Source organism: Trematomus bernacchii, unplaced genomic scaffold (assembly GCF_902827165.1).
Source record: "Trematomus bernacchii unplaced genomic scaffold, fTreBer1.1, whole genome shotgun sequence".
NCBI lineage: Eukaryota > Metazoa > Chordata > Actinopteri > Perciformes > Nototheniidae > Trematomus > Trematomus bernacchii.
This window is the reverse complement of record NW_022987771.1, coordinates 1,648,572-1,669,552: the sequence shown is the minus strand read 5'-3', so window position 1 is coordinate 1,669,552 and position 20,981 is coordinate 1,648,572. Positions and strand designations below refer to the sequence as shown.

The window sequence follows — 20,981 nt, the reverse complement described above, 5'->3', positions numbered from 1 at the left end:
TAGCCTACATTAGCTTTAAATAAGTCAAACCTCTTTAGGTATTTTTATAGTTTAGTTACATTTAATGTAATGTCAGAATCATACAATCGCAAATTCTGTCAAATATTGCTAAAGTCTCCATTGCCATTATGATGTTACAAATATTTAAAAACGATTAAGTATTATACAATTGTTGTGAATGGTCAGGTGTATCCCTCAAACCTGATGCAATCTGGTCAGTGAAATTACCCAAAGAAAAGGTTTGAATCTTGATTTGTTGACCCTTGGAAGACTTTCAATCAAAACTAAATCTCCTAAAAAGGCAACCCACTCCAGCTTTAGAGGGCAAGCGTATTACCTCCTCTGTTTTAGATGCAATATTTCCTGCGTTGAAAAATAAGTGCAGCTCACATCATTGCGGATTAATAGAACTTTGGAAAATAAATGCATTACACAGAAAGACAGTGAAGTTGGGGCAGGCTCTGTGCAAGCATTTTGCACTACTATGGTCGATATTTCTTTAATCCAACCAAAAATAAACATTTGTGAGAATTTGAATTCTTAACGTCAAAGTTACTAACTTGATAATGTTTTAATATAATAACATGGTATTATTTTATTTAATGTAGGTCAAGATCCACTTCTCTTTTCCTAGTAGCACCAACCATTCAGGTTTATCAGCTTCAACCGGAAAATAACACAAATGTTCTTTACCAGCATTTCCCGCAGAGGTGTGACTATTATGAAGGATTAAGCGATGACTGTATCAAAATCAAAATGTGTTGCAACAATGGCTGCATGTACAGTTTCTTAAAGCAAATCAAACACAATGCAGCCTTTATGAGGGTAATATTTTATTGAAAAAGTGAAATATGACAATGCTGTAGTGTTACCAGAGTTAATCTAAAGGTAATACTGGCCTTTTAATGAAGTGAACTGCTACAAGATTGTCACCAACACACTCTTGAATCCACACAAACATTTGCATCACTGATTGTTAACTTAATCTTGTTACGGCAAGGCTTCAGTCCCACTGTGCGAGCATGACTGACAGACCAACATTGATATGATCACCTGTATTGACGTATATATTGTTTCACCAAGCTGTGTAAGACCAAATAAGAATCACAAAACACACAATAAAATAAAATACATGTCAGCTGGGATTAGCTTCAGATAATGTGTAAGAAGATGGATGGAAGTAACAATCAGCAAACTTATTTTACATTTTTTAATTCAATTAGTCATTATTAAAACCAGGTCAAACATTCTAGCATTTCACACATCAACAATATTATACAGCACTGGTGCTACAGTTTAAGACTATATGATTCAACTAAACAAAACAAAAATCAATCCAAAAGCAAACAGTGCCTATTGTGTTGTGTGTGGGTGCACGCGTACATATACTGTATGTATACAGGATTTTGTGAAGTTCAAGTGAATCTGTGGTATTGATGCATCCACAACCCTTAAAGGGCCCCTATTATGCTCATGTCCAGGTTCATATTTGTATAATGTGACATGTCTCCATGCTTTATTGTTCAAAATGGTCTTTATTTTTCTCATACTGCCTGTACTGCAGCACCTCTTTTCACCACCCTCTGTCTGAAACCAGAGCTCAGTCTGCTCTGATTGGTTAGCTGGCCGGCTCTGTTGTGATTAGTCAACCACTTAGAGGTGTCCCGCCCCTTAGCCTATCACGTACAATGTGTTGGAGCACTAGCCAATAGAAGCACAAGTGTTACATAGTGATGTCACTATGTTACAGAAGTAATCAAAGTAGTCCAATGGAGGTGTTTCAGGCGGGGGGGGGGGGGGTGGAGAGAGAAACTTTGGGATTTGGAGTTGACAGAGTATTTACCGTACATGCACAAAAACTATAACACACTACAGGAGAGGGAAACCCCAAAAAGCATAATAGGGCATCTTTAGGAACATTTACGAGTACACATGGGAGGCCTACATTAGAATTGTTTTGGCAATGGAATCATTTTGATGCCAACCCGAACAGGGAGGAGAAGATGTCTGCATTAGCAAACTGTAAGGAAAACCTTTTCCGAGTGAGGATTGCTAAAATCGAAAAAATGAAAACTGATGAGTTATAGCTTGTGGAATAAAGCACTTGTTATTGACGTAAAGTTGGTACAAATAATGTACCTTTAAATTCAACAGGGTGAAACACATTCTGTTGTAATGTGGTAATCAATTCAGCTCCTACTCCTGCATTCAAAACATAATCTTGATGCCTAGAAATTCTAGTGTCATTGTTAGACACAAAACCAGATCTGGAAGTGACTCAGTTAAGAGATACAGTATGTGACAGGAATAAAGCCACTGTGAGAAAGTAGCTAAGAAAATGAATAACATGTAAGATACCTTCATAGATTATGTTTAATCTAAAAAGGGCATCAGACCAAACACGTAAGCAGTGAACTGACATAGCAGCATTCCTCAACTGTGTCTACATGTGGGATAAAATCTACTTACAGATGTAGTAAACAACATTTAAAAAGAAAACGTGATCTAGAAATGGCATAAAATAAAAGCATACTGATCCAAATCTTCGTAAAAAATGTATTAAGTTGTACTAATATTAGAGCCTTATAATAATGTTGGTGTAATGTTTAGCTACAAAATGATTTGTTTCTCGACACTGGATTCTGATTAGCTACATGAACAGCTAATTTAAAACCTACTGGGTGAAAGCCATGACCTGAAACAGTGACCTGTCTGCTAAATGGCCAATGAGGTATGGGAACATCTCTGATGCCTTTGCTGGGGTTTGTCGGATGCTGCCTGTAAGAAAATGGCATATCTTTTGTTAAAATAAGGAGGAATGTTTGCATACACATACATGTACAGTAAATAGTTGGTTAACAATTACACACTGCAGTCTTTACATCATGAGACTGAAGGAAGCAGGAATAGTGGGGCTTAATGTGGTAATCTACAAATCAGAGGGTCAGAGTTTCGATCCCAACACCTGCAGTCAACATGCTGAAGTGTCCTTGGGCGAGAAACCTAACCCCAATGTGCTCCTGTAGGCATGACTGCAAAATTGAAGTGTATGCAAGTCGCTTTGGATAAAAGCATCAGCTTAATAACATGTTATGGAATATATTGTGTGACACTTTGCATTCAGGTCAAGGGACTTTAGATCTGAGAGTGAGGTGAGAACTGCATCAGAAATCCATCCCAGCTGCAGATTAATCTGGGCTTGTGGCTCTGGAGCTGAGGTCGACAGTATGTGGCAGAGAGACAGTCTTTAGTGAGACTCCAGTGATGAGACGACGGGGTTTTCACAGCGGGGAATTTCAGAGTTGAGACCCGCTGCTGGCTGCGAGTGTGTTTTTGTGGCTGGTAACCATTGTACTGATACTGTGGCAGAGCTGAGAGGAAAGAACGAACACACACACACACACACACACACACACACACACACACACACACACACACACACACACACACACACACACACACACACACACACACACACACACACACACACACACACACACACACACACACACACACACACACACACACACACACACACACACACACACACACACACACACACACACACACACACACACACACACACACACACACACACACACACAAGAATAGTTATGGGACTTTATCCAAATAATGTGGAAATTCTTTTTTTCCTCTAAGAATAGATCACAGTGCACGTGAAGGATAAAGTGGGAGGAGATAAAGTAACGTGCTGATTATGATTATAAGACTCTTACTTATTATATAATTATTGTTAGTAATTCCAAGTTATTCCCAAATGAAAAATTAATTTAAAGCAACCTTCTGTGGAAATGATGCCCATGTGATCACAAATGATGTTATTCTGAAACTTCTTAATTTGAAATCCAAGATGTAACATTTAACATTTGATGCACCGTAATGTCTCTCTTTACTGGGTAAACGTAGCCTGAGAAATACAGAGAATTTGTTTTACTGGAATTAACTTGTCTCCCAAACACAAAAGATAATGTGCGCTGGTTGCAGCTTCATTGCGTGGACTCATTATTTTGCAGGCTTCTGAAGAGGGATCCTCATGAAAAAGCAGTCCATCCCTAAACTAAATAAATTTAAACGGCAGCAAAACAAAATCATGACCGTAAAAATGCCAATACGCTGTCCGGCACAATGCATGTCTCTCCAGCCGACCATCCAGATGGTAATTAATGAAAAGCGGGCCAGCGATGCACTTAGTGTGTGGCCACAGTGACACTGCAGAGGATTCAATACACATAGATCAGTGAGAGGTGCTGATGGCCTGTGGTCCGACTGCCTGGACACAAAGCAGCGCTCGTGTCCCGCAGGCACTTCATCTTAGTTCATATCCCGACTCCTGTGGGCCAGACTAGGTTACGGCCCTCTGGGGAGCGCAGCGAGATTACTGTGATCGCTCTCACACACTGAATCCCCCCCTCTGGAATCACCACATAGACCTACATACACCTCCACATGCTGTATAGTATAGAAACACACTCACTGGCACTTACCATTGAGAAGGATCCAAGTCAATGGTCATTCGTCTTCAGTGAGAAGAACAAGAAAACCGGCTACAAGAAGAACACAGCAGAGTTACTCCACATGTAGAACAGAAACAGTACAATATACTGGAGAAGCTATTTAAACTGTTACCTTATGGTCTCCCATACAGACATTAGGACCCACTGTGTCGTAAACGAGGCTCTTGTCTCCGTCATCTCCCTAAAAACAGGAATGAACTTTTAGTGATAAAGGAAATAAAATGTGACATCAACACTGGAGCTTACATCTGTGACTTAGGGCAGAATGAGTAGGATTCGTATGTTGTAGTTGATTAAACAACTTTACTTCAGATGAAAGTCAACAGCATAGGTTGTGTTCGTTTGTGGTTCCTCCTGACTATATTTGCGTCCTTTCAGCACTTGGTCAGACATTTCTGATAGCTTCCTCTTGGATGCAAGCTTCCGGTCAAGCAACCAGTATACATTTTAATAGAGATTGACCCCATTTAAATATTCCAAACTAAGCTAAATAAGAACATGCAGATGGGGTGCATGATCTCTGCAAAAACATATAGCACCACACACTTTGAGTGGGTCATAAATGATACATTTTATTGACACTGGTAATTTTATAGCCTCTGCGTCGTGAGTCTCCTGACGGTAATTTTCAACCAACTCATAAAGCTAATTTTAGCTTAATTAGCTTGCTAGCTAGCTATTTGCAGGTGATAGTCTGTTGGCGACACTAAATTCAGCCAAATGGTCACAATCGATGGTCACTAGCTAAAATAAGAGACTTGTTTTTGTCTTTTATTGTCTAAAATACAGGAGTCATCGTCATGAAAATTACTATCAATTTAGAGTGCCAAATCTGTCACTGTTATAATTACGTAGCCTGCGAAAAGCTTGACAAACATTGCATCACTAACTAAGAGGCGCAGGCTTTTCGAAGATACGAACATGTCAACGCTTATCTTTTACAATAAATGACATTATTCTTGTAATAAACTCACTAGCCATGTGAGAATATCGGCAGGCCCAGAAGCCACTGTATACGCGAGAACAAAAAACGATTAAAAAGTTGCAATCTTGTATCAAATTGTGTATATATAAGCCTTACTTATACCAAGAATATATCCTGTACATGGTGTGGGATTGCCAGGAGAGCTAAAATGCAGAAGGTTAAGAATATCAGCTTTATGATAGTAGCATGTACTGACCCTGTGGATGAATTCCTGGGCAGTGTGTGACAGGAGGATGCGATCACACCAGGCCGGGCAGCGAGTGTTCATGTACCGGGTCGGTTTGGTATACTCTTCACTGTATGGGTAGCTGGGTGGGACACGGACACGGACACACACACACACACAACACACACACACACAACACACACACAACACACACACATCACACACACACAACACACACACACACACACACACACACACACACACACACACACACACACACACACACACACCACACACAACACACACACACACACACACACACACACACACACCACACACACACACACACACACACACACACACACACACACACACACACACACACACACACACACACACACACACACACACACACACACACACACACACACACAGTGAGTTTAGGGGAATAACAACATATGTTAGAGTTTTTATACTGTATGTCTGCAGCATCTAGCTGGGTTACCTGGGTGGAAACTCGATGTCCTCTTCCCGAATAACATCATGAAAGACTGCGACTTCTTTGTCATACTTCAAAAGCTGAGGGATAGAAGCCATTTCTGATTAGCTCTACAGGAACTCTACACCCATTAAAATCAAGTGTGAGTGAGTAAGACTTAAGTGCGGGCGGAAAACCCAGTTTACTGTCAAAGTTATCGCACTTCTGTTTAACCCACAGCTAGTGTATTTGCTGTAATGTCATTCTTAGGATTGTGTATCCGCTGATAGGGTCTAATCTAAAATCTGTGAAGACATGTCAGATTGTTGCTAAGCAGCCTGTAGTAGAGTAGGTCAGAGTCACAGCATAGCTTGTCTGAGACTGTGGGGCAGCTGACCGGATCAGTGTGGGTCAAAGCTGAGAGATTTCTCACCGCTCTGCCGTTGTCCTCCCTGAAAACCGCCTGGTGCAGGTAGGCAAACAGCTTGTCCTCAATGTGGAGCAGCACCTGTGGGTGGAATAAAACTAGGTATAGGAAAGGAAGCACAGAAAATAATATTGTTTTCTTGATAAAACTGCATTAATCACCTGGTGGTCGTTGTCTTTTTCTTCGCAGATGATCTTCTCTACTTCGTTACTGCTGTCCTTCTTCACTGTTTGCACATTTGCTGAAGTGGACAGATGCTGCTCACAGAAACACAAAACAAAAAGCAAGAGTTTGTGTCAAAAGGCCAAGGTGATGCACTTCCTCAATTCCTTCAGGAGAAATGCTGTCACATACCTGCACCAGACTAAGTGCATCCAGACGGAAGTTAAAATCTCCAAACAGGAAGAAAGGCAGAGGAGTGTACCGGCTGTCTGATATCCTGGAAGGAAATAGAAACCAGGAATCACAAAGATGTTTGGGTGGTTTTCTATAAAAAAAAACCTGTCTATGTGTGTGCAATCACTTCAGAACAGTGCTTTCAAAGATCAGAGTTCCTGAAATATCCTGTTTACATAATGATCTTAGCCAAATCTGTGGGAAAACCCATTCCCTTCATAGAGTGAGTAACAGATAACAAACAATATGCAGTGCAGAAGGAGGGAGAAAACCCACTGGGCTCATATGAAACCTATACCTAAATAATTTGTAAATACACAATGAGAACACAAGATTATTATACAAAAAATAAAATTCTATTTTGATGGCAGACTTTTAGAACAACAAAGTTGATTGTGAGAAGTGTATTAGTGTGTGTGTTTATATATATAAAAGACAAAGCAGTTAGAAAACATTAAATACAATGTTTTTTTGTCACTTTATAGAGGAACAGTGTTTTGCCAGGTGGGAAAAGCCATTGCATAATTTGCGCCTGGGTATCCGACCTGTTGATGACATATCTGAGAGCGTTTTTGCGGTTGGCCGAGTAAATGGAGGGACTGGATTTGCAGGCAATGAGGTTGGAGGCATCGTGGAACAGGTGGACATTAACCAGGTCCAGACCTCTGTAAAACACACAGACAGAATATGGTGATATGTGTTAGGCAGAGAGAGGAAACAGGAAACGATTTGATAACATCTGACATCTGAAAGGTGTGTGTGCTGTGTGTGTGCACGGGTGTCACTCATGGGTAGCTCTCTTATCAGTTGCTGCTCTCGTGTTAATGCCGAGTCTACAAACACGTTTTTCTTTTGTTGAAACGTCCGCTCCTTTTTTTTTTTGGCTGTCACTGCAAAACAATTAATTTGCATCCAACAAAAGAGCTTAGTTGACTTACAGCCTGATCTTGTTGCACACAGATTGTGGCCTGCCTTTGTTTCCCCCCCCCCGGGTGACGACTCAGCAGAGCAAATAGAGACTATTGTTCCCAGAGAACACGTGCAGCTGTAGCAGCAGCACGGAGCCATTCATCATGTTCATTTCAGAGCTATATTTAGCTTTTATTTACATAATTCCAATGTTTTTCAGAACATACACTATACAAATATATTCTTTGCTTCTGTCATTATATAAAATGGTGTTCTGTAAAATGTAGCCTGTGTGGGTTAGCAGCAGGACACCATGCTGCACTGGCTCTGTTTCGATCAAGTGGACAATTACTTTGCCAAACTAAATAAATAATAACAAAATATTTCGTTAATAAATCCACAGGGGACAACACAGACACAGTTCAAACCCCACTGCAGTCAGCATGTCGTTGTGTCCCTGAGACACTTCACCCCAAATTGCTCCTGTGGGGATTGCCCACAGTATTGAGTATGTAAGTCGCTTTGGATAAAAGCGTCTAACAAGTGACATGTAATGTAATATAGTGATAGAGGTAATGGGAGACAGTATTAGTTGTAGCCCCTGCTGCAGCTCTGAGATCCTGTATGTGTTCAGATCTCAGTTAAAATTGTGGTTGTACAACCAAACCGAGCTAAAAAGCTCTGGTATTACTGATTTAAACTGAAAATGTTGCTCTGAAAAAATGTATTGTAGAAGCAGAGTTTGTACATCTCAAAGTAAGGTGTGAGTTCAGTGGAATTTGGTTGTCAATGTCAAAAGTCAGGTAAATGATCTGTTAACACTCAGGTGGAACAGAAAGGGAAACCGAATAGACTTTGTTACTGGGAACTTACTCTTTATTTAACACGCTAAACAAACTAGTTTTCAAAGCTATTTGAGTAAAGCAAACCTGAACAGCTTACATGAATGCCAGTTGGCATCAGGGCAGGCATAGCTGGATTTCACAACAGTCAAAAAACAACCAAAAGTGAAAGTGATATAAATCCAGGGCAGAGTATGTTGTGTTTATCTAATCCAGGTGAGATTGGTGCAGGGTACGTACTGGTTGTGTATGATCCAGCGGGTCCTCATGAAGCCCTTCCTGGACCACTTGAACTGCAACAGAGACAAATGAGAGTGAGTCACTAAACAGCAGCGAGCCATACTGATAATCATTGATTCTTTCACATAATTTGTCTCATCTCCCTGTCAGAGCGGCAGCCCCAGTAGACTCATCTGTCGTGACATCTCCCTTTGGCCCTCACGTACCCCTCCCCACACACACACACACACACACACACACACACACACACACACACACACACACACACACACACACACACACACACACACACACACACACACACACACACACACACACACACACACACACACACACACACACACACACACACACACACACACACACACACACACACACACACACACACACACACACACACACACACACACACACCACACACACACACACACACACACACACACACACACACACACACACACACACACACACACACACACACACACACACACACATACTCACATCAGGCCAGAAATTCTTTGGGAATTTTTCTTTCTCCACTGTGCTGACCCCGTCCAGAGAGCCCACGTGCTTAGTCTGTCCCGACACTGCTTTGAAATCCTTAACTGTTAGAGGGGTGACATGTAAAAGAGTGAGAAAACATGCAAACGGCAATCAATAAACTGGTGTTAACCTCATCAGAGCGGCATACGTGATGAGGGGATCTATAAGCGGGCCATTAGACTGTGTTTGGTGGACAACAATCGGATTGGGCCACACAGCGAGTGGCAGCTGCGGGATGTTTATGGTTCTTCCATAAGCTTTTCTGAGGAGCTTTTTCACGCCTAACGTGACTGGACTATGCAGCAGGAAAATAACAGCTCCACTTTAAATGCAGGTTCTTTGCAAATATCTGACCAGGAGGAGTTAGCGATCAAACTGTCGTTAAACACTTGAGAAATGTCCTGAAACTCCTGATATTAAAAAGATGACCATAATCATTTGAATCATATGCAATATTGCCCTTTATTGCTCTTTATTTGAAGTAAGAGCCAATTATGAGCCATTACCAAAACATAAGGGAGTGCTTTATGGTGGGAGCTTAACTCATGTTTCTTTCGAGGGGAGAGTAATAGGAATATATCACCAGCTGACGGATAATAGAAGGAGAAAAATCAATGCAAACATCAGGCATAAGGAGTAAAGTTTTTACCATTAAAATCATACTGTTGGATGTTTTTCAGTGTCTTGTGGATGAAGTACATGCTCCCCAAAGCCTGTGGAGAGAAACACATAAGGAACACAAGTGTAATGAGGTCTGTATGAAATGTAAAATGGTTTTAGGTTAATCATAAACTTTACAAACATGATCAAGTTGCCTGCTGTGATAGGAATTTGAGAAATGTACACTGAAATATCATGTTTCATGTCAATGCAAACACCTACTGCACAGAACAAAAGAAAATCCCCAAAAGCTACATTTAGAAATATTAAATTCTGCAAACATGCCTGGAAATGTGCCAATTTAAATACTGCACCCCCATCTGCACTTGATAAAACATTTTTTTGAAGTTTTTAAATGGGACATTTGAGCTCTGTCTGGTCCATTAGCAACGGCTTCACATCAGCGATCGACAGTAAAACCTCATCATCTGAGCTCAACCTCTGATGATGAATTGAATTGTTCATTTCCCCATCATGTGAGCCTCGTATTGAACCATCCACTGCGACACAGTATATTGTTACTCTCCCAAAGACGCATGAAACTTTAAAGAATAGAGGCGTTGAAAGTGAACTGCACAACACGTACACAAACTGCCCCCCCCCCACACTCTCTCATACACACACACTTTAGCACCAAATCATCCTTGACGTGAGGCTGACCATTTTTAATGTACTAACTGCCTGCTCCACTGATCTGATTAATCATGCCCTGAGAGATCAATAAAGACAGAAAATTAAAACAATTTAAAAGGTATTAAGCAGTAGGCCTGCTGTCTGCCAGCGCTGACTGGGGGCCGAAGAAAAATCAGCGGCTCCGAGGGCTCGGGGCGTGACGGACTGATGTGCAAACCCCCCCCCCTAAAAAACACCCAGCCAGAGCATGAGAGATCTCTCCCTGAAGAGATCATTTATCTTCGGTGCCAAAGTCCTTCTCATTTAATAAAATGGAAGTGTCTCCGTGATCGGCTCCAGTGAGCGGCAATTAGTGAGCAACTTGTCAAAACTAGGGCTGTTATTTGAACAATCTGATAAGGTTGTTAACTTAAACTGACTGGTATGAGATTATATATTAAATAATTTACATGGAAACAATCCCTTCTCTATGAGGCATCAGGAGAATACAGACTTGGCAAAAGTGTAAGTGATATAATTCCCTTCCTTAGCTTGGATACGCCTCAGGAAACTCCCTGCTGGATTTTCCTTTTCCTTTTCCTTTTCCTTAATATGGAAAACCCCCCTTGTCTTATCTTGTTTTTTTGTATATTTTATGTTTGTGCTTTGATTGTGTTTAATTATATGGAGAAAATAAAAGAGGAATCACTGTATTCATCAAATTAATGATGAATGTGCACATTTTTTATTATACATTCTTTACTATAAAGCTGTAATATAAATACTTTGGGACTCCAAATACAGATCTTTTTCAAAAGCAGAATGAAGAATATTCAATAAAAAAAAAAAGTTGACACACACACACACACACACACACACACACACACACACACACACACACACACACACACACACACACACACACACACACACACACACACACACACACACACACACACACACACACACACACCACACACACACACACACACACACACACACACACACACACACACACACACACACACACACACACACACACACACACACACACACACACACACACACACACACACACACACACACACACACACACACACACACACCTTCATCAATCAGGTTTGTGCACAGTTTAATAAAAAAATATTGACTTACAAGTGATTTTTTATCAAAACACCATTTGTACTGAATGCATGCAGGTCGGCCCCCTCTGCTGCTGCAGCCCCTCTGAAAGGAGAACCCCCCAAACTCTCTCTCGGCCGTATAACTGATGATCCGCAGCCAGGGGGAAACAAATTGAAAATCAATGCAGGTGGCACCGCCGAAATGAGAATGAGGCATTAGGAGGGGTGGGGGGGGCTGCAACCCTCTCAGGGCAAACAGTGGAGGGTGCAAACACTCAACGTGGGGAAACTTAGTCCCAGCTGTCTCCCAGTCCCCCCTCACTCTTTATTTATCGTGCACAAATGGGCTGGGATCAATAGTTTTAATCTAGAGTTAAATGTATTGACTTTGGCCTGTCCCCCCCCCCACACCTGGCCATTGACTTTCTCCTTTTTACTTCACACACCTTCAGTCTACAGATGCAGCCGCTGACCCCTACTGTCAGACGTCCAGTGTGGGGGTATCACATGGGAGGAGTAAGGGTTAATAGTTTAAGAAATACTCAGCCCCTTTTTCAACCAGGGCAGAATTTCAGGCAAACTAATGCTGACAAACCCGTTAGGAGAAACTCTGAAAACAGTTTGACTCCAGAGAGAAGACTGAGAACTTGCTTGTGCTGTTTGAGGTCACAAAAAGAAGAAGTTTGAAGCAGGAAATGGCTTTCACAACGTCCCAGCATGCACTGCAGCGGACCAAGGCTCACTTCATCCGTGCAGGTAGGGAAAGTTACTTAACAAAACTGTCTTTAAGTGCATCTCTTATGTCTGTGCTCAAGTGTGTAACCACTTCACATTGTTTCACGCCATATCTTTGAGATGTAATTGCCTCACAGTACAAAGGGCTCTGGTTTGCTCATATCCGAGATGTGCAGTGAGCCTTGATGAAGGAGAAACCCAGACGAGTAAACACAAACACACTTTAACAACAAGGACACATGATTAATGGATATAGATTCATTCATAACCAGGAACCAGCAGCGTAGGTCTTCACAAAAGGAAACACAACAGGCCTTCCTCTTGGATAGAAACACCACAAACATTTTCTGGACTCTTTATTGAACATTTCTGCTGTATGAATACAAATATGAAAAAGTCCCCAGGTTCATTTGGCAACACGGAAACGTTTTTAAAATGAATGCTTGTCCTCACTGACACGAAAAAGGTTTGACATGATCTTTATCTTTGATGTGATGTGATGCAAGAACAAGGAGGAACCTGTTTACCCACACACAAACACACGCATAATAGAAAAAGTACGACGAATCTGACCCCGATACCGTCGATGACATTTCACCTCGTTCTTTTATCTTCATCACAAATTAAAAACCTTAGACAGCCTTATTAGTTTGAGCATAGTCTTCTCAATAAAAACTTGTTGACATAATATCAAAGTTTTTATTTTCTGCTGTTATGAGCAGACTGAATAGCAATTTAATCTCACTAATTATACTTTTCTACTAATACTAACAATTTCGACATCTACTAAAATCCAACATCTTATAAAGTAAGGCCATGTACACATTGTATTTGTGGCTAATGAGATGGTTTTAGAAGGGGTTGGTATTTAATCATCTTGGTCTTAAAGGCTTCCTTTAGGTCAAAGGTCCCCTCTGAAACAAAAACACAGTGCCTGGAAATTTTCACTGAGAGGAAAATACTCCGATACGATCTTTACCTGTAATCTCAGCTCAAGTTAGATACAGTAGGTCCTTAACTCATGGCCCTTCGAGATGTGGGGGCATTGTTTCACTGATCTGTTTTGTGATGAGATGCAAACAAGGAGGAGCCTGTTTACACTCACACACAAAACAAAATGTAGGACGAGTCGGACCTGATCCTTCTGATAATGGAACATTTCAACTATGTAGCTTGTCTTCATCAGCTATGGGAAACAGGATCAAAACATCCTGTCAAAGCCTTCTCACTTAATAAAAAATATCCACTTATGAGTTTTAAGATTGAGACTTAAATCACAAGTCACTCAAATGTATCCTGTTTTCTTCGGCAAAATAATAGATCTAATTACTTTCTCTAATAGTATACAGAATGGAATTAATCCATGTTCAAATTCAATCCATCTTGATCAATCTTAAAGGTCACCTATTATGCAAAATCGTCTTGTATACATCACCATGTGTGAGCAAAAGAAGAGTAAGTTCTCAACGGACCTCAGTGGATACATTAAAGGTCACCTATTATGCAAAATACACTTGTTCATGTCTCTTCTACATCAACATGTGTCCCCTCTGTGTAAAGAGACTCTGAAAGTTTCAGGAAAAAAGATTCTCTCTCTTTTTGTCCTGATCCATTTATATAAAAACCTGTCTGAAAATGAGCTGATCAGATTTTGGCCACTTTATGATGTCATAACGATTTTTTGGCTTGGTAACCATTAGCCAATCACCAACCAAGGTAACCCCCCCCCACCACCTTATCAACTGAATCTCCTCCTAGAGCACCATTGTGTTCTTTTTAACCAAATCTCTCTCAGAGGGGCGTGGGGAGTGGCTCCTTATTTTCATCTAAAGTAACAGACAGAGAATCTGCACTTTTGAAACAGGGCTGAAACAGAGGGGATTATGGGATGCTGCAATGATCTGTTTGGTGTTTGGAGCCAAACACTTCAGAGACATGTTTTGTATATATCTGAGACCTATAATAAATTGATAAAAAACAGTATAATAGGTGACCTTTAAAGTTCACTTGTTCAATGTTGTATTATGGTAAAATAAATGTTGCGATGCTCCTCTCCACCTAACGTGATGACCAGAAATCAGCTCTTGTTTGTCAGAGAGAACATAACAGCTGCACATAGCGCTAACCACTAACATGGAGGAGGGCTCCATCATGTGGCGGCCCGTATGAACTACTCTGAACAGATTGTGTTTTTCTTACCGTGAAACTGTCTTCTGTTTGGAACTGGTTGTCCACATAGATGCAGACCCTGTCATAGTCTTTCATTTCCTCGCTCGATTCAATGATCCTGGAACAGACCAAGAACAACAGAGATATCGATTTGGGAAACATTTTTTCAGTTTTTTTTTTAACAGACTAAAAGATGAACTGATAAATGTAGAAATGAATAGGTCAAAAATAATTGGTACTGGCAGCCGTAGAATTCAAACGACTTTCTTCCTTATGGTGGAAAAACATGACTTTGCTGGAAAAGTTTCCATCCCAGTGACAAATACTTTGAACCCCAATACATTTGTCCGACAGCATAAGTTACTTCTCAGAATGTTTCATACCCTTGCAAACTCTTCATTTGATGATTATGAAGTACTTTTGTATGAACATTTATGCATAGAAAAAGTATGGGATAGAAACTCCCTCTGGGTTGAACTTTAGGATTTTAGCCCTTGCAGACCATTTACATGCACAACAACCTATATAGCACACAACAGGAAAGGGACAACCCCAACAAGCATAATAAGGCCTCTTTAAAAAAGGTTATGAGTTCAGGACTTATATAAGTTTACTTCAGTCAAAGATGTGAACACTAATTCACATTAGTCCTACCAAAAGAAGTTTTCGGCGTGGCCCATGTTGGCCATGTAGTCCTTCCCTCCCACCTCCTGGAAGTGCAGGGCGATGAACTGCGGCTTGTGGCTGTGGATCGTCTGAAACAGAGACACGTGTTAGTCTGCAGGTTTTACATTACAGAGGGATGGAAAGGGAAGGGGTCAACACTGCGTATCACAGGATGAAGTGAACTGTCCTCTAGGGGTCATGTGGAATTTCAAATCTGGATGTGTTATCAGTGCTAATAAACCTTTCCTGTTGAATAGGTAACTGTTGTGTGTGTGTTGTAAACGTAATGATGCCATATTCCACTAACATGTCTTTATTTTGAATGTAAAAGACTGTCCATAAAATGTAAGAGACAAATATGAGACAATACCAGTGATGAGTGGACATACTAAATGTTTAAATGCAAGAGCCAGGCTTCCCAAACTTACCTTATACAATTCTCGCAACCATTCATTTTGAATTTCACCAACCTATAAAACAAAGAGGAAAAACATCAAAAGCGTGAAATCTGTCTTTCAGAAAATGTTTAAAATTAAATATTAAACCTGCTTGTTTTTTGTGGAAACATCAGTATACAGTAAATGCAATAATTGGGTTTGTCAATCTGAGCAACTCCTTTAACAATACGCACATTTATTTAATATTCTTTAATACGTTAACATTTATAAGAGAAGCTTTAACTATTAACGCTCACTTTAAGCACATACAATGAGGTAGTTCCATTCACATGGGACATAAAGAAACACTAATTGTTTTATTGTAATTGTATTTGGCTTCTGGCTTTTAAAAGGACATGGGAGCAGATAACAGACAAACAGTTCAAGTGGAATTCAGGAAGTGACATTAAAGGAAACAGACACACAATAAAGATTGCGTGGAAATATCATCCTGTGTTTCCAATGGATGTGTTTTCCAGGAAGTAGACAGGTGTAGCTGCACCTGTAGTAATCTGGCAACCGTCCAAAGTGCCTCTGGTGGTGAGTTTTACGTTACATGGCAATACTGAGTATATTATTAAACATGAATAATACACAATGAGCTCTGTCAAACAGGGAAGGGGCTAACTTAGCAGACTATTGCCTGTTCAGTATTGTAGCTGCAACATTTTGCCTTGCTGTGAAATTATTAAATTGATTTGTGAAAGTGAAAGCACAAATGGGTGTGAGAAATATTACCTCCTACACGCAAGCTTCTAGATTCTCATCCCAGATAATCCTCTATCTTTTTCTGTTTTTGTGGACCATAAGCATTACATTCAAAAGTTCAAATAAAAGCTCCTAGAGTGTGCTATATGCATATTTCCTTTCCCACACACCCACTTTTCCAGTTTATTGTGTAACCTTCTGCGACGCCAGGTGTATTCATACTGGCTTAGAAATGGCTTTGCATAGACAACAGATTTGCATGGCAGAGTGGCCGGAGGACTGCAGCTCACGCCATTCTGGTTACTAGCAGTCTGTATGTTCTGAACATAAATACAACTCTGACCACGAGTCATTCAGCTAGAAGTGTAACTTATATGTGTTTTAGAGATGATGTCCATACAGCATTTACACTCAATATTAGGCCTGTCGATACATATTGGGATATAAGACTAGATATTGTCTTAGATTTTGGATATCATAAGTGCTGTTTTTGGCGGCACCGGGTAGATTTTTGATATCCTCCTGGATCCATCTTTATTTTATTCGTTCACATTATCATTTTTGTCAGTTTGATTGTTTATGTTGTAATTTTATAGTCTTTTTTAAAATATACACATGATATCTTTAAGACGTCTTTTTGGCCTTCTATTTTTCCAGTTATTTGTGGGCTTTCTTTTGGAATTGTTTTCCTTGTACGTTACTTGGGTCCAAGTGTTGTATGCTGGTAACGTTGTAAAGCCCCCTGAGACAATAATTTGTGATATTGGGCTTTAAAAATAACATTAGACTGATTTGATTCTAGGTTTTCAAGGCTGCACAAAAGTAATGTGATGTTATGTTCTGAATTAACCAGACTGTATTAGCTGTGCTATTATTTACCATCACACACCTAGTCAATAAATCCATATGACTGATGATACTTTCATAAATTCTCCTTGTGTAAATATCCTGTGAAAGCATAAATAGTCAACCCTACAATATCAGCACAATATCCATAGTGTGGTTTTAGGTCAATCATATTGTCACATTTGATATACTCCATATTGCCCAGACCTAACTGAAGATAAGATTATGTATACAGTAATAAAAGGAGGAGGTAAAAGTGAATAATTTAAAGAACTGAACATCACAATCCAGCTACATAATAGTTAGTTTTACTCTCTGTAAAACTAGCAGCACTGAGGCAGGCAGCGAGACTGGGCTCTTTGAATGAGAGAGGTCTTAAGTGAAACCACAGCAACTCTACTCCAAAAGACTTTCAGCCTTAATGAATCCAGCATGGTGATTTAGTTTATGCTTTGTTAACGAAACATGGCCGAAATGTGTCTTTGGCAATAGAAAATGTTCCAACAACTGATCTCCTGTTACATTATATAACTATATACAGCGAGATTTTGTTTAAATAACGTCTTTTCACTGCAGTTGAGTCTATACAATCATTAATCAAGCTCGCAAGGAACAATAGGTTAAATCTCCAGGATACTGCTTTGGTGGGCCATTGAAATGTTGCTGGTAGCACAGAGTAGCAGTAAACCATCTGAGATGTTTTCTAATTGTATGCTCCAGGCAGATCACTAATGGCCTCCACCAATTTGCTTTTTAATGTTCCTTATCTGTCCCACAAAAGTACCAAGGAGTGCTTTTCTGTGTTTATGCCACTAAACCTTGAAATTCACTGTCTATGGATATTAGAAATACAAGCACTTTCTATACTTTTACAGGAAAAAGTATTTAATCTGGCTTTCATTTGGGGTACTGAATAAGCCTTACATTTAAATCTTTTCATAATTGTTTTCGTTAGATATGTTTTATCCATTTATTGTTTTTTTATTTCTGATTGATTACATTTTATTATTTTTCTTGATTTTGATTATTGTTAGTCCCTTCTTCATCAAACCCTTTGGCTTGCGTGTTTGTATGAAAGGTGCTACATAAATAAATAGTTGAGTTGTCTGTCCCACTGGCTTATCTCTGACGGGACACACGGCTCCAGTAAAGCAGGGGGATTTATCCTGTGATGTGCTTAAGGTCTTGCTCTTATCCCGAAGGCTTGGTGAACGTTTTGGAGTGTTTATGGAAATACGGGGGCCTAAACCAGTAGAAAAAGCGCAAGTCCCCTGGGGGAGATATTCATCTGTTTACATATCTCCCACAATAGCATCTAACGTGTTTTCATTAGAGACAGATTTGGCAACCGGAAACATGGTCCTGAGCCAAATTTCCATGAGTGTACGAGCCCCCCTCCCTGCAGAGTCCAAAAGTGTTGTCTGGGCTGACAAAGCCCCAAACTGAATCCACCAAGAGTATAGATACACTCGGAAAAGTCGTCTAGATAGGTAAAGATACAAACAGTCAAGACTAGGCTATGAACTATAGTTTAAATAAGTACGTATGTAAGATAACAATATAGAACATATAGTGATAACACTGGAGCCGATGATGTAAAAGCCACAGTATGATAAGGAAACTATAAACTAACTGTTGAGTAACACAGACTCTTCCTGAATGAACGTCATAAGCAGTGATTTTCCACAGCGATTAACTGCACATACAGTAATACAGTTGTAAAGGGCCATGATGAATATGGAGAAGGGTCAACAGAGGACTACATTTGAATATAAATATAGAAGGGGGGGTTTAATAAAAGCGTACAATTTTAGAATATCTGGATAACAACTGCTTTGGGGCACAAACCTAAAACACTGAATGGCATGATCATTTTAGGGATGATTGGGGGAACAAAAGACCAACTGATGTGAACTCCGATAAGGCTCACATTTTAGGTCCACTGTATCAGCAAAATGACAGGTTGGATTCTGCGTGGGTTAAACTTTTATTTAACCCAAAAATGTCCTAGCCAAGATATGCAGCAGCCACAACGACAAAAAACAACAAACATGTCTCAGAATTAAGAAATAAATATTGTAAAACATAAATGATTGAGGAATTAGATCAACATACAAGGTTGTTTTTCATATTATGAAATGTGACCCCTGGTTTTGAATTATTGAACTTATTGTCATACCTACATGCATCAAAATACATGATATTCAGTAGAGGCCTTTATAACCCTGAAATTAGGCAATGATTGTAAACACGTTACATAGGCTTGGTTTCATTTTTTTCCAAGGTCATAGGTCAAACATTAGGTGAATATTTTCATCTGTTTTTCATGGCTTGCCCTGCAGAGTGATCACAGATTGCAATGCAACAGCAACAAGGAGCAGGTCACATGAGGGCTGAAAACATGAAGCGTGAAACTTTCACATCCCACGTTTATTAACCATAGACAACTGTTGTGGCTTTTATTTAAGTAACCACAGGGGATATTGAGCACATGTTAGTGACAGCCAGAGAAGATAAACACGGCTGAGTACTTCACAGTGTAGTATAAAACAGGCTATGTATTGGATTAAGTAACATTAAACGCGTCATGAAGACCTGTTACATCCTTATACCGAAGATGTAAGGTGAGCCTTAAATGTAAAACTTTACTCCGGTTTCCTCATTATTCCTCTGTCAGCATCAAGTATAATCCTGACAGGACTTTAGCGTGGTTTAATTGTTATTATACTTACATTGTCAAAGAGTGAGCCGACATTTGCGGTGACAAGCAGCACATCAGCGTATGTGTCCATGTTACCGAGGCTCCTCCACAAACAGCGAGGAAACTCCGTGTGACGCAGGCCTTACAACACAACTCTGCAGGAGCTTATAAAGGCTTAATGTTTGAGCCCAGACACCGAGACTACCACCGCTCAAAGTACATCACTGAAAATACTGAGTCGTTTCTGGTCCAACTTGTTTTGTTATGGCGATCTGTCGTTTCAAGTCGTCATGTGCCGGAGAGGCGCTCATATCCATCGTCGTTGGAGAGTTTAATAGCCTGCATGCGTTTATGTCCGCCTCCCCTCGGTTAATTGGACTAGTGGCTTCTTAGCGGATTTAAAGCAGCATGGAGGCGCATCTGCTGCCGCCTTCACCCTCAGATAACCGGGCAGAGCAGACAGGCAGCGCTGCTTATTCTCCGGTGCTCCGCCCCTTTCTTTTACATATAGTCCATTATAGTCTTCCTATTAGTTGTATAACCCCTTAGCTCTGCTTCAAAGTATAAATCCCTCTGAAGATTATCCCATGTTTATTGATTACCATGAAACGTGTGTGTTGGTCTTTATTCCAAACGATCTACTCAACGTAACCAATTGTATCAACATAAACCCCTATTGATTTATTCTACAACAACTGATACGATTGTGTAAAATCCCACAATGAGATGCTATAAAAACTAGTGTTCTACTACAATAATGACTTGGTAGATGTAGTAAAATACCCAATTGTAGCCTACAATC

At 40.1% G+C, this 20,981-nt stretch overlaps 1 protein-coding gene across 2 annotated transcripts; it reads right to left on the bottom strand.

Annotated features, from left to right (window-relative positions):
- Nucleotides 1-816: 816 nt before the first annotated feature.
- inpp5l (inositol polyphosphate-5-phosphatase L) lies at nucleotides 817-20,651 on the bottom strand. Of its 2 annotated transcripts, none has more exons than XM_034148739.1 (16): nucleotides 20,211-20,651; nucleotides 15,916-15,957; nucleotides 15,476-15,576; nucleotides 14,852-14,939; nucleotides 10,171-10,234; nucleotides 9,480-9,583; nucleotides 8,979-9,031; nucleotides 7,533-7,652; nucleotides 6,946-7,030; nucleotides 6,753-6,848; nucleotides 6,598-6,672; nucleotides 6,192-6,265; nucleotides 5,717-5,828; nucleotides 4,648-4,716; nucleotides 4,506-4,565; nucleotides 817-2,778 (listed from the first exon to the last, which is right to left on the bottom strand). In XM_034148739.1, the coding sequence occupies exons 1-15, from the start codon at nucleotides 20,268-20,270 to the stop codon at nucleotides 4,524-4,526; spliced, it is 1,185 nt and encodes a 394-aa protein (XP_034004630.1). In that variant the 5' UTR covers nucleotides 20,271-20,651; the 3' UTR covers nucleotides 817-2,778; nucleotides 4,506-4,523. The 2 variants fall into 2 exon arrangements, with proteins under 2 accessions (XP_034004630.1, XP_034004629.1); XM_034148738.1 differs by having other exon boundaries at nucleotides 817-3,371; nucleotides 20,211-20,650.
- Between the last annotated feature and the right edge of the window lie 330 nt (nucleotides 20,652-20,981).